The 14,524-nt window shown below is 38.1% G+C and overlaps 1 protein-coding gene across 1 annotated transcript; it reads right to left on the bottom strand.

The window, feature by feature from the left end:
• Positions 1-2,786: 2,786 nt before the first annotated feature.
• LOC111898391 (uncharacterized) lies at positions 2,787-3,785 on the bottom strand. The gene is made up of 2 exons (XM_023894314.1): positions 3,584-3,785; positions 2,787-3,493 (listed from the first exon to the last, which is right to left on the bottom strand). The coding sequence occupies exons 1-2, from the start codon at positions 3,783-3,785 to the stop codon at positions 2,787-2,789; spliced, it is 909 nt and encodes a 302-aa protein (XP_023750082.1).
• Between the last annotated feature and the right edge of the window lie 10,739 nt (positions 3,786-14,524).

Here is a 14,524-nt window from a genome sequence, read left to right as displayed (position 1 = left end):
GGGTCGGGGAATAGATGTTGGTACTTTTGTTTCATTTGGTCTTCACGTTCCCAAGTAAATTCGGGTCCTCGCTTGGCGTTCCACCGGACCTTTACGATGGGAATGCGACTTTGTTTCGTCGATTTGACCTCTTGGTCCATGATTTCAATAGGTTCCTCTACAAAGTGGAGGTTCTCGTTGATCTCAATTTCTTCCAAAGGAATGAAGAGGGTCTCATCAGACAAACATTTCTTCAGGTTAGACACATGAAAGTTAGGATGGACGTGGTTGAGTTCCTGTGGTAATCGAAGCTTGTATGCCACTGGGCCAATCCTGGCGAGGATTTCGAATGGCCCGATATACCTTGGATTTAATTTCCCACGTTTCCCAAAACGTATTAATCCCTTCCAAGGTGATACTTTTAGAAGTACCCGATCTCCAACTTGGAACTCCAAAGGTTTTCGTCTCTTATCTACGTAGCTCTTTTGTCGATCTTGTGAAGCCTTCATTCTCTCTCGAATTTGGACGATCTTCTCGATCGTTTCCCTTATGATTTTCGGGCCAGTGAGTGCGCTGTTAGGGACTTTCCCTTTTGCTAGTTGCGTATCACCCACCTCGGCACAGCACAGGGGTGATCTGCACTTAAGGCCGTAGAGGGCTTCGAACAGAGCAACTTTGATGCTAGTGTGATAACTATTATTGTAGGAAAACTCAATAAGAGGTAAATGAGTATCCCAAGCTTTACCAAAATCTATCATACAAGCCCTTAGCATGTCCTCTAACGTCTGAATTGTTCTTTCACTCTGACCGTCACTCTGTGGGTGGTAGGCTGTACTCATGTCCAGCCTAGTTCCCATAGCTTTCTGTAGTGACTGCCAGAATCGTGACGTGAACCTACTGTCTCTGTCGGAGATAATGGATATTGGTACTCCGTGAAGGCGCACTATTTCTCTAATGTAAATCCTTGTCAGCTTCTCCATTTTGTATATCTCTTTTATTGGTAGGAAGTGTGCGGATTTGGTTTACATGTCAACGATTATCCAGATGGTGTCAATCCCAGCTGTGGTCTTAGGTAACTTGGTAATGAAATCCATCGTAATCCGCTTCCACTTCCACTCAGGTATCTCTGGTTGTTGGAGTAGTCCCGAGGGCTTTTGGTATTCTACCTTAACCTTGGCGCAATTCAGGCACTTGCCCACGAAGGTAGCTATTTCTTCTTTCATGTTCGGCCACTAATACATCTTCTTGAGGTCTAAGTACATCTTGTCTGAGCCGAGATGCACGGAGTAGCGAGTTTTATGAGCTTCGTTCATGACAACGTCCCTGAATCCACCAAATTTTGGTGTCCAGATCTGGTTCATGAGACAATAAACTCCGTCATCCCTGACTTCAAGATTTTTATCCATTCCTCTCAATGCTTCGCTTGTCATGTTCTCTGGCTTCAAGGCTTCTTCCTGAGCGTCCTTGATTTTTGCGGACAGGTGTGAGTGGATGGTCACGGTTAATGCCTTTACTCGACGACCCGAGTACTGCTTTCTGCTTAAAGCGTCTGCAACCACGTTGGCCTTTCCGGGGTGATAACGAATCTCACATTCGTAATCATTTAGTAATTTCACGCATCGCCTTTGTCTCATGTTGAGTTCCTTCTGATCGAGGATATGCTGGAGGCTTTTGTGATCGGTGAAGATGGTGCACTTGGTGCCGTAAAGGTAATGCCTCCAGATTTTTAGGGCGAAAACTATGCCTCCTAATTCAAGGTCGTGCATCGTGTAGTTTACCTCATGTGTCTTCAGCTGTCTTGAGGCGTATGCAATGACCTTTTCTTGTTGCATCAACACACATCCAAGACCTTGGTTTGATGCATCGCAGTAAACCACAAAGTCTTCGGTTCCCTCTGGTAGGGACAAGATCGGAGCACTGCATAGAGTTCGTTTTAGTGTTTGGAATGCAGCCTCTTGCTTGTCTCCCCAGACAAATGTCACCCCTTTTTGAGTCACGGTGGTGAGTGGTTTTTCAATTTTGGAGAAATTTTGAATAAATCTCCGGTAGTAACTGGCGAGCCCTAAAAATTGTCGGATCTCCGTGGGTGTTCTTGGCGCTGCCCAACTTTCGATTGTCTTGATCTTTGAAGGGTCCACATGGATTTCTTCCTTGCTCACTACATGCCCAAGGAAATTCACCTCTCGAATCCAGAACTCACACTTTGAAAACTTGGCGTACAATTTCTCTGCCCTCAGCGTCTCCAGGACTCGACGTAAATGTTGGATGTGTTCTTCCTTACTTTGAGAGTAGACTAGTATATCATCGATGAAGACAATTAAGAACTTGTCTAAGTAAGGTTGACACACCCGATTCATCAGGTCGATAAACATTGCGGGTGCATTTGTTAAGCCAAAAGGCATCACTACAAATTCATAGTGACCATAGCGCGTTTTGAACGTTGTCTTGGGAATTTCCTCCTCTTGAACTCGTAGTTGATGGTATCCAGATATAAGGTCAATCTTCAAGAAGAAACACGCTCCTTGTAGTTGGTCGAAGAGGTCATCGATTCGAGGCAAAGGGTACCGGTTTTTGATGGTGAGTTTGATTAATTCGCGGTAGTCAATGCACATACGGAACGATCCATCCTTCTTCTTAACGAACAAAACCGGTGCTCCCCAAGGCGAGAAGCTTGGTCTAATGAAGCCTTTTCTCAGTAGTTCGTTCATTTGATTGGACAGTTCCTGCATCTCGGCTGGAGCTAGACGGTATGGCGATTTGGCTACAGGGGTAGCTCCGGGGATTAAGTTTATTCGGAATTCGACTTGTCAAGGAGGGGGCACTCCGGGAAGGTCTTCTGGGAATATATCGGGGAATTTGCAGACCTCCGGAATGTCCTTGATGTCTTTCATTCCTTGACCCTTATCTACGACGTGGGCTAGGAAGGCATGGTACTCCTTGCGAAGATACTTTTGAGCCTTGATACTAGAGATTATCTGAAAGTTTGTGCTAGGCTTGTCGCCATAAATGACGAGAGCTTCGCCACTCGGCAGATTAAAGAGAAAGGCCTTTTCGTGACATAGGATTTCCACATGGCGAGGGCATAACCAATCCATGCCAATGATAACGTCAAAACTTTTTATGGTGACCGGCACAAGGTCGATTTGGAAAGAGTGGTCATTTAAGGTGAGGGTACACCCACTGTAAATGTTGTTAGTGTTCTCTGTTTTTCCGTTAGCCATTTCTACGGTGAATGTGTCTTTTAGTGTTTGTGGTGTTTGATTAAGCAAGCGTTTAAATTGGTGGCTCACGAAGCTTTTCTCCGCGCCACTATCGAAAAGAATGCATGCGTAGGTATTGTTGAGGGGAAATGTACCGGTAACCACAGTTGGATCTGCGACGGCTTCCTCATGACCTATCGCCAGAACTCTGCCCACTTCGTCGGGGTTGGTGTTTCTTGCATTCGGGCAGTTACGTTTGAGGTGTCCTGCTTCTCCACATCCATAGCAAGTTCGGCTTGCTCCGGCGTTGGCAGCTTATGCGTTTGGTTGCACTGGAGTTCTACAAAATCGGGCGGTGTGCCCTTTTTTGTTACAGTTGGTGCAATGCATTTCACAGCATGCACCTTTGTGGTGGTAGCTGCATTTGTTGCACTTAGGTAGGTTCCCGACGTATTGCCTTATCGGAGTGGGGTTGGTAGTGGTTGTGGCGACGTACACTGCAACCACTTGTTGTTTCTTGGCAGGGTCTTGAGTAGACTGGTCCTTTTTCTTGTTCCTGAATTTTCTTTTGTTGTTTCCCCCTTTTGCTTGCTCGGAGGTGGCCATTACAGTGCCATGGCTGGCGTTATGGTCGATGAGTTGTTGTGCCAGTTCCTTGGCACTGTCGAAGGTAGTTGGCTTTGAGGCCAATACGTGTCCTTGAAGTTGTTGAGATAATCCCCACACGTATGTTTCCACCTTCTTGCTTTTAGTAGGAACCATCCCGGGACACAACATGGCTAGATCGCTGAACCTCAAGGTGTATGACAGAATGTCAGAGCCTTTCATTTTAAGACCCCAAAATTATTCCTCCAGCTTCTGTATCTCACCCCTGTGGCAGTAATCCTTCATTAACATCGTTTTCAGATCTTCCTATGTTATCGCATTAGCCATCGGAAGCGTCAGTGCCTTGACGTGACCCTTCCACCAGGTGAGGGCTCTTTCGGAGAATGTGCATGAAGCAAATTTGACCTTGCTTGCTTCAGGAATTGCGCATATTTCGAAGATGGTCTCGGTTTTGTCGAACCATTGTAGCAACGCTATGACACCTCTGCTTGCATTGAAGGTTTTGGGCTTAGCGTTAATAAAGTCTTTGGGAGAGATTTCACATACTTGGAGAGATTTCGCATACTTAGAGAGATTTGGGAGAGATTTCACATACTTGGATAGATTTCGGAGAGATTTCATATACTTGGAGAGATTTGGGAGAGATTTCACATACTTGGAGAGATTTGGGAGAGATTTAATCTTAGCCATTATTATCGTATAATCTTGTAATGCAAGGTTCGTGAACCCCGTTATGTTTCATTTATGATTGTTTTAAGTCCCTGAAAGGGTCCTTAGTCGTGGTTTTGATGCGTTTAACTCCCTTTTTAGGGTTTCTACACTGTTATCACATAGATTTTTCGAGACACTTGAATTTTTGACATACCAATGCACCTTTTTATTCGTAGAATAACTTCTAACATACAGGCACTAATTAAATTCGACCGGTTTGACTTGTTTGACTTTGACTAGAATTTGACGGTTGTCATAGTATCATTATCAAACTTTAAAATAGATAAACCACGAACAAGATCATTTACCACCACCTTATTAAGATTTCGAAAATTCAAATGAGAGAGTCTTCGATGCCATAGCCAGCTAACATCTGATGAAGATTTCAAAAGTAAGCATACTGAGGGAACTCCAACAATGGGTTTTATGTCGAGAGTGAACATATCGCCTTTTCGTTCAGATTTGAGCAATACTTCTTTAATGTCATTGTTCAAGATGACACTACCTTCTTCATTAAACACCACTTGATTACCAGTACCCACAACTAGTTGCGAAACACAAATCAAGTTATGTTGAAGAACTTCGACATACGCTACCCTATTTATTGTGAATTTGCCATTCGTTACTTTTCCATAACCTTTGACGTGACACTTGTTATTGTTGCCAAACTTCACCACTCCAGCATTATCAAAACTTCGATAATCATGCAAGTTTTCTTTATTTCCAGTCATATGAAGAGAGCAACCACTTGTTGGGTTTTGAGCAATCTAACACTTCCTAAGTGTGCATACAACCCTAATAAACCTTGGATCTATTTTTGTCTAACTACATGCAAAATAATAATTTTCCAAGGTTTATAACCTATCTAACATGGCATGGGGAACATTTCAACATAAAAGAGTTAGAAGAGATTACATACCTTTTGATGAGTTTGGTTCTTGAGGAGTTTGAGGGCCAAGCACCAATAGTGTGAATGCCTCAAATGGAATCACAAAACACCACAAACTCTTGGAAAACTTTGAGAGAGTATACACACTTGTATATTTCGGCCACACACAAGCACACACACACTAGTTCACTAGTTGACTAGTTGCCATTTCATGCTCCATAAGCATGCTTATATAGTGTGCATGGTTAGGGTGAAACCCTAATAACCCATGACCTTTCCTTTCCAAGGATCCATGGGTTAAAAGCTCCATGGACTTCCATCAAAGCCTAGCCCATTAACAAATGAGTGTTAGCCCACACCATATAAAATCAATAGCCCATAATCTACTTAGTCTTCCTTTTAATCTCTAAATCAATCCATAATTAATTTAAGACTAATACTAATTAAATAACATAACTTCATATTAATATATTATAACTTATAATATATTAATAAACATATGTGTATAACTCTCATAAAATTATCCATAAATAGTTTGAATGAGATACAACCCAAATGGACCATGCCGGTCGGGTCAAGTATATACCAAATAAGTTATGGACTTAGACACCTTATCCAACACCACTATCAATGTATCATTTATCATCATATTGCTCGTCATACAAAACCTGCAATTAATGAAAAATTTTAGGTCCCCAAGGTTGTTTGGGTCCTTGGTGATTAGATTCGAAAACACTATGAAATGAAGATCCTAAGACCCAATTTCGAACTTTTGATGTGAGACTATCAATTAAGTCCACTTCATTAGTTAAAGGCACATAAATGTAATTATTCACTGGTTTAGAGTTTCCACTAACTTTTCGCCTTTTGCTTCTCAGAACATTTCTCATTCACCTTTGCTTTCGAAATAGGTTTCCACTGTTTGCCTGTTTGTTGCGAATCTTTAGAAGAAGAACTTCCATTCGAAGATTCATTCAAATACTTTTCATAAGCTTCCTTGATTTGTTTTTGATAAATTTCGTTGATTGAAATGATTTTCCTTTTCCTTCAGGCCAATGATAAATGTTTTTCACATCTGTATTTCCTTTTACATACGAAACTTTGGAAAATTGTTTCGCAGGAGGATTTGGAATATTTTGTTGTTTTGGTGTGAAATCCACTTTTCTTTTAGTATAGACTTCATCAAACTTTTGCGGTGAAACTTTTTGTGAATAAACATGATTTTCATAATTCTTCGAATTATTTGAAAATCGACTTTGTTTTGAAAAATGATTTTGTTAAAATCTTGTGGGATGATTTGTATGTTAATTCCTTGTTGATTGTATATTAGTTTAAAAAGTTAATTTTGACCATTGAAAGTTAGATTTCGAAAATTGATGTTGTGATTTATTTTGAGACAAGACTTGTTTAGTTAGAACAGAATTTTTCTTGTTTTCAATATTCTTTGAAAAAGATGTTTGAACTGATTTAGTTGTTTCTTGTTCGGATGGTTTATTTGACAAATCAATTAATTTCTTTTGAGACTCAACAGCTTGCCAAAACATTTTCATTCTGGCTTGTCTTTTTGAAATTCCATTTTCTTCCGAAATCGTTTCAATTTGTTCCTTAAACTCTTGAGAATTATTCTTGATATGTTTGGAAACATTTTCAACTTGTTTTCAAACCGCATTTGAATTTTGAGATTTTTCAACCCATTTTCATCGTGATTTTTGTCTTTGAAAGGTGTAAGAATTCTTTGTGAGATTATTTTCAACAGTGCTTTGATTTGCAAAAAATCCATCTTTCGATGCTTTCTTGTTATACTCTTCAACCAAGTTGTTGAATTTAGGTTCTATTTTATCATAATTTCCTATGGTGAAAAAAACCTGATTCGGAAAGGTAAGATCGTCTGTGCACTTGAAGTTTAGATACACGATTGTATTTGTTTCCAAATAATGTGAACGTTTTCATTCATTATCTTGTCAAAATTCTCAGTTTCATCAAAGACTTGATCAACGAAAACTCTTGGAATTTCCTTGGAAACATCATCCTGTTTTGTGGTTTCTTTTGATACATCCTCATCATCATCACCATTTGTTTGACTATCTTCGACAGTCACATGGTTAAGATCATGAACTTTCGAAGTTGAGGGTTCAGTAGTGTCTACTTTAACCTTAGAATCATCACATTTTTCTTTGCCTTTAGCCATTGATGTGACATTAATGACAGACAACTGAGAACAATTGATAAATTTCTTCTCCTCAATTTCACTAGTATCATCAGAATCATCTTCGATATCAGCAAAATTAGATTGAGAGTCAGATTTTGATTTCTCAGTTCTTTTTAAAATCTTTATATGTTTATTTTTGGTTTCTTCTCAAAATAGTCAATTTTCTCCCTTTCGAATTCCAAAAAGGGAAAAAGTTTCCTATGTTGGTCCTTGCTAATATCAGAAGAATGATGTAATGTTGCTAATTTTCCATACAATCTTTTTGCAAAGTTACAATATATATTTCGTTTTTTCAACAACAATTTAACATCTGCACTTAGTGTATCCCTATCATACATCAGATTTGTTATTTGCATATCTAAGTACTCTATTTTTATTTTCTTCGAATCCAACATCTTCTGTGTTTATAGTAATTGAGTACTAGATTTTTTAGCCTCATTGCTAGCAGAAATAACCAGATTATTGACATAAGTAATGGCATCATCAAATTCAGTTAACACATAATTATAAGCACTTGAAGGAATATTAAAGGACTGAAGTAGAGAACGTACCTTTGAAGTCATTGGTTCATTGTCCCCAAAGGTCGAAACAAAACAGTTGTTGGGTTTTGAGCACTATAACACTCCTATGGTGCACAAGCAACCCTAAATGCTTTGGATCTATGTTTTCTCTAATTATACATGCATATGTTTTTCCAAAGCATTCTCCCTATCTAGCATACAATTGAAGCTATATAATACAAAACTTTAGGTTAGATGCTTACCTCTTGAGTAGGGTAGAGTTCTTGACCTTTGAAAGCTTTAGCACCTCAAGTGTGATGCCTCTATTGGTTCACAAACACCAAAATGCAAAAGGAGGATTGAGAGAATAAGTTGGTTATCTCCAAGATATGGTGTAGCCGATTTTGGATCTATATGGGCTTTATTTATAGTGTTGCACATGCTAGGGTTACACTTTGCAAACCATAATAACCCATGACATTCCACATTCTCATGCTCCATTGGTTTAACCTCCATGGATTATTTTAGCCCACCTACATGATCATGGATCATTGGCCCACATTACAAGAATGATTGATTTACATAATCAATCCCACTATATTTAATTAGTCTCTTTTGATCACAAAATTAATTCTGTAGAGAATTGTAATCGAGATTTAGAAAGCAATCATGATTATATGAATGAAAAGTAAGAACACAAGAAGTAAATATTAATCAGATCTTATATTGATGAAGAAACTGATTACAGACTTAAGCAGAGAGAACATGCGAATGATTAATGAATCACTCTTGTATTCGATTTATCTACTTCTAACCTCACTCCCTATTTATAGGAAACCTAAGTGTACAAAAAATATACTAAGTCCTGAACTATACGCTTCGCACAAATGAAGACTTAGTAAAATAACTAACATGCGAAAACTAAAGAATACAAACACTTCGACTTTTAGAATATCCAGACTCTACATTCTCCCCCTTTGTAAACAGTCGAAGCTATTCAGTTTGTGAGATTCTGAACAGCTGAGTGCATTGTTCTTCGGATTTCTGAATACCAAGTGATTATCTTTTTAAGCTCCTTCCTGTCTCCTTCATTATTCTTCGTGCAATTATTCATACGAACAATAAAATTCGTATATTGCAAAGTGGTGTATCTTTCTATTTCTGAGACTTTAAACAAAAACCTCTTAGGCTTCCCCTTCGTATCTTTGCCTGCGAAAACCATGCCAAAAGGTTTAAGGCATATTTCTCCATCTTCATACTTCTTTAATTCTGTTTGAGGCAAAGTTGATTCCCAAGAGACTGTAACTTTTCTTCCAAGGCCTGATGTAAGTTCTTCATCAGTCAATGCCAAGCAATCATAGTAGTTATCTATGAATATCTTGATATGTGCGAAACCAAATCTAAACACATCAGTATCATATCCTTTTAGCTTGTTTTCTTCCATGTCTTTAAGGATAAATGCCACTTGAATGAGATCATTTAGATTCATCAAGGGAAAATCAGCAATGGTAAAATCAAATGCCTTGTTATCTGCACGAACTACGAAATATCAAAAGTTTTGAAGCATGTTCTCGAACATTACATCCTTCTTGATTGTTAGAACTTTCTTGATTTTCATTAAAGACCAAACTTCCTCTTGATCCTTCGCAAGTACAACATGAAATCTGATCTTCAAGTAGGTGTATTCATCAGCATTTTCAAAATTTTCACTGATCTTGTACTGCGCTGTAATAAACATCATTTCGTTTATTGGAAAATCAAGTTGACATCTGTCTGAATTCGCAACATCATAACTTCTTCTAGGCTTTTTCTCAAACTCGTACAAGTGATTACCCAAGACTTTGGATTCAATGGTTTCAAATGAGTACAACTTCGCAGGATCACCCTTGTCCAAAGTTGGTGGGTCACTTGCTCTTTGCCTTAGTATGCTCTGAATTTGTCTTTGTTTTTCCATTTCATCTTCAACCTCAGCTTTCTTTTCTTCTTTTGACTTTTCAATAACCACCTCTTTTCCTTTTCCAGTATTTAGTGTTTGAGGTTTCGCACTTGAACTCGCTCCTTCTGTTGAACCAATTTTAATTCCCTTAGAAATTGGCTTCGTTGTTACTATTGTTGAAGGAATTGGTTTCGTGATTACAGGCAAAGTTGTTTTAAGCTGAGTTGAATGTATCTTTCCAACAGTTTTCGCATCCTCTCCTTTACTTCCTTTTGTTTCTCCCCCTTGCACCCCTGTGAAAGCAGGCGGGGCATTCTTTGGTAAAACGGAAATAAAATTGGTAATCGGGGCCAACGCCTTCTGAATAGCTTGCTCCAAAGTGCTGACTTTAAGCGTTAAAAATTTTAGAGTAAGAATTGATTGTTGAGAAGGCTGCGAAACACAACTTTTTAATTCAGTCACCAACTGAATTAATTTTGAAAACTGCTCCTTATTTTCTTGATGCTTGGCTTCGATAATTTGAGCAAACGGTTGATAATCAGTAGCAAGCTTGGTTTTTGTGTTGGATAAGGTGTCTAAGTCCATAACTATTTCGGGTCAGTACTTGACCCGACCCGGCATGGTCCATTTGGGTTGCATGGCACCATGCAATTGGATAGACTAAATGAGAGTAATAACACTTGGAGATTATTAATATATTATAAGTTCTAATATATTAATAATATTATTTGATTAGTTTGATCAAGAATTAATTTAGAATTAATTAAGTGATCAAAGGATAACTAATTAAATATATGGGTTGATTATGTAAATCATTCATATCTTGTGTAGTGGGCTAAGAGGCTCCATGGATTATCAAGTTGGGTTCCACCCATAGGATGCTCCATGGATGCTCCATGGGAGTTACAAACCCATGGGTCATGGAAATGAAGAGTCATGACACATTAGGGTTTACATGGTGTAACCCTAGATGTGTCAACACTATATAAGAGTCCCATTCTCCACCAAAATCGGTTACACATAAGAAACTAGAGGGCTTGGCCGATTTTAAGAAGTGTGTATTCTCTCAAAAGTCTTTCCAAGAGCATTTGGTGTTGTGTGAAGCATTTGAGGCATCACACTTGGGGTGGTAGGCTCACAAGGTTTCAAGGAACATAAGCAAGAACAAGGTAAGTTATTCTATCTTTCATTCAAGTTAAAATTGTTCCCCATGTATGCTAGATAGGAATATAACCTTGGAAATTCAACTTTGCATGATAATTAGACAAACATAGATCCAAGGTTATTAGGGTTGCATGTACACTTAGGAAGTGTTAGAATGCTCAAAACCCATCATTTTGTACATCCAAATTTTGCGAATTAAGCTCTTGAAGCTCCTTTGCAATTTCTTTCTTTAACTCCTCAATTTTGAAGTTAACATCTTCCCTGACCTTCTTCACATCTTGTACAAAAAGAACATGTTGTTCTTTTTGTAACAATTTGCAAATCTTTTATAGTGCCATCAAAAGATTTTCCTTGAGCTTGAATGCAAAGCTCATTATTCTTATCTGAATCATCAACTTTGGCAGTTATTTGTTTCTCTGCAGCTTTGATCATGGATTCAACCTCCAAACCCGATATAGATGACATTGTACCAGAATCAGCTTGTGATTGAATAATTGCATTCAACTTTCGATTCAGGATTTTAAATTGCTTACCTGACATAAGCATATGATCAGGTATTTCCTCCTCCTCTGAATCCAAGTGTAAAGCTTCAAACATTCCTCCAAAACCTCCTCCTTCGGTTTCTTCATCAGACTGAGCTTGCAAAGATATAGGTTGTGGTATTTCAGGTGATGGAGATGGAAACAAGGTAGTAAAGGGATGTTTTAAAGGATGATCAAATATGGATGATGTGGTTGTATTTGTATTTGGAAGAAGAAATGGTGGTAATGAAGTAGATAAGTTGATTGGCACTGTAAGTTCAACTTTCATGATAGGTGTTCCCGTATTAGGTACGTTAACAACCTTATCAGAAATAAGTTCCTCCTCATGAACTGATTTGTTAGTAACAACTTCGAGTGGAATGGATGTGGTAGTGGAAATTTGCGAAGTAATTGGAAGAGAAATATTTACCATTGTTGAAAGGGAAACAGGTGGAGTCTCTGGAACCACTTCATCATCTGATGATTCACTAGGAATAATCATCTTCCTTTTTTTGTAGAGCTTTTGAGTAATATGCTTCGCAACCTCTTGAGCTCTTTTTCTCTTTGAACCAGGAGAAACAGGAGTCGGAATGTCTCTAAACACAGCCCCCTTACTACTCACCTCAGTTTTGCGAATAGTAGGAGAAGTAGTCATCTTTTGTGATGATTTGCGAAGCTTCTTTAATACCCCTGACTTTGTCAGTATAATCTCCTTCATGGTTTTGGTAGAAAGCTCATCTTTCTCAACCTCTTCAGCCTTTGACACTTTTGGAGATTCGTGTTTTTCTTTCTTTTGAGTCTTCTTCTTTTTCTTTGATGACTCAACACTAACTTCAAGTAACACTCTAGTTCGCACATTAGGATCAAAAGTCTTCATGTATCGAACTAACACCTTGTGAGTAGAGGACACTTTGCAAAGCATTTCATCAGGAATTCTTGCGACACTTGTGAAGATATTTTCATCATCTTCAACAACTTTGGGAAACCGGTACAAAGAAAATTCTGCAACTTCTCCTTCTTCAGGAACTTGAATGCCTTCTTTTGCATATACTTTTTCTAAAATCAAATCCAGTACCTTGCACGAGAAATCCCCTTATCAACACTTGTGTTTTCTAGGCTTTTATTGAACTCCTTCCAAAGCTGAGTTCCATAATCGATACTTAAATCGTAGTAAAGACCCATAACCATGGCATAATCCTCCATTCGTCCCCTGTCTAAACCTACACTCCTTCCGGTCAAACATCTTAGAAAGATACCAAATAAGAAATTCCAAATACATGGTAAGCTTGATTTCCTGAAGTCACTTATCTTTTCAAGAGTGGGTTGATGCCCCATCTCATTGAACATGAAGATAATATGTGAATTGGTGGGTTTAAAGAACGGTGGGTTATGAGGAATGTTCAGGAAGTCAATGAACATGTTCTTGTTAAGACGAACCCTCTTGTTATTCACCAAATTGAAGGTTATGATGTCTGTTGCATAGTTATATGACGCAGTTGATGCCGCCATTGACAACCAAATCATAGGAACAGGAAAAGAATTGAACATAGCAGTTGATAATGGTGACCTTTTCAGTGCAACGATCAACATCTTCAATTCTTCTGGGTAGGATGAGACATTAGGATCAACTTGGTAGTTTGTGCTTTGAATCTTCATAAAAGACTATGAGATAACTTCTTCTGTGTTGGATTGAGTAGCAGCCATTGTTATTCTGAGAAATTTCTTCAAAGAAAAATTAGGGCTTTTTGTTCGTCTGAGAAATTTGAATCGCGTAATGATTATTAGAAAAGATTATCCCTTTTATATGTTAATCTTAAAGATTAACCGTTTCCAAAAATAGAGTATGCTACGTGTTTCTGGAAACTTGCAATCAATAGCCGTTGTAATGCTCATGCCCCATAAAGTGCCTTGAAACTAAGGCCAACGGTTACTAGAGACTGTTCATGAGTACAACTGTGTGAATGAAGACCCTTCGGTATCGAGGTTGGGCTCTTTCGTTCATGGGATTTTAAACGAAGTCATTTTCCAGTCTTGCGAAATCATCAGCCTAAGTTGGTATTACTTAGAACCTCAAGGATTTCGTGAGTGCATGTGATTCAAAGAAATGAGATAAGAAGCAAGTTAAAAAAAAATTGGAATTCTATGATGTCAAAATTTATTGACATAAAGCAGTAAAACCCCAGGCAAAGGTTGCTTCATTAATTACCAAGAGAGATAATCAACTGCTTTCTCGTTTTCCCGTGAAATACAATCGAATACTTATAGAAAACTATTGAAGGGCTTCTTTTATATGCTTAATATGGTGGTTTGCGAATTTCATTACATATCATCCTAAACATAAGGTGAGTAATTGTAACCAAAATTAATTGTTTGAACATTGTGTTCAGGAACAAGTTTGCTTTGGATTATTTTGAAAAGTTACAAGAATTTCAGATATATACTCACTCGGAAATTATATTCAAACAAAAAATTAAGTGCTGGATCCTGTTAGGAAACAATCTTCATGGGTTTTGAAAATTTGATCAGGATCACTCATAAGAATGAATATAATTTGGAGTATATGAAATATAAGGTACAGAAACAAGTTTTTTCGTAAAAATCTGGAACATAGTTCCTCGTCAATTCCTTAACTTGTGAAGTTTTTGGGTTTCACTTAATTCACGGACTCATGAAACAAGATCATTAACACAGAATGATGACATGTCTAAATCACGATTGGTTTGATCAAGTGATCTCTTGGACATGTGTCTTTGTGTGTGCATCGTGTTAAGAAATTTTATGATGAAAAAGATTGGTTAGAAGATCGAAT

The sequence above is a fragment of the Lactuca sativa genome, chromosome 5 (assembly GCF_002870075.4).
Source record: "Lactuca sativa cultivar Salinas chromosome 5, Lsat_Salinas_v11, whole genome shotgun sequence".
NCBI classification, from domain to species: domain Eukaryota; kingdom Viridiplantae; phylum Streptophyta; class Magnoliopsida; order Asterales; family Asteraceae; genus Lactuca; species Lactuca sativa.
The sequence above is the reverse complement of the archived record's forward strand: the minus strand, read 5'-3'. Positions and strand labels throughout refer to the sequence as shown.

Coding starts and splice junctions, on each gene's coding strand:
- LOC111898391 (XM_023894314.1), bottom strand. CDS start 3,785: ATGGCCACCTCCGAGCAAGCAAAAGGGGGAAACAACAAAAGAAAATTC. Junction 3,494..3,583: donor ATGCAGCTACCACCACAAAG/GTGCATGCTGTG, acceptor CAAACGCATAAG/CTGCCAACGCCGGAGCAAGC.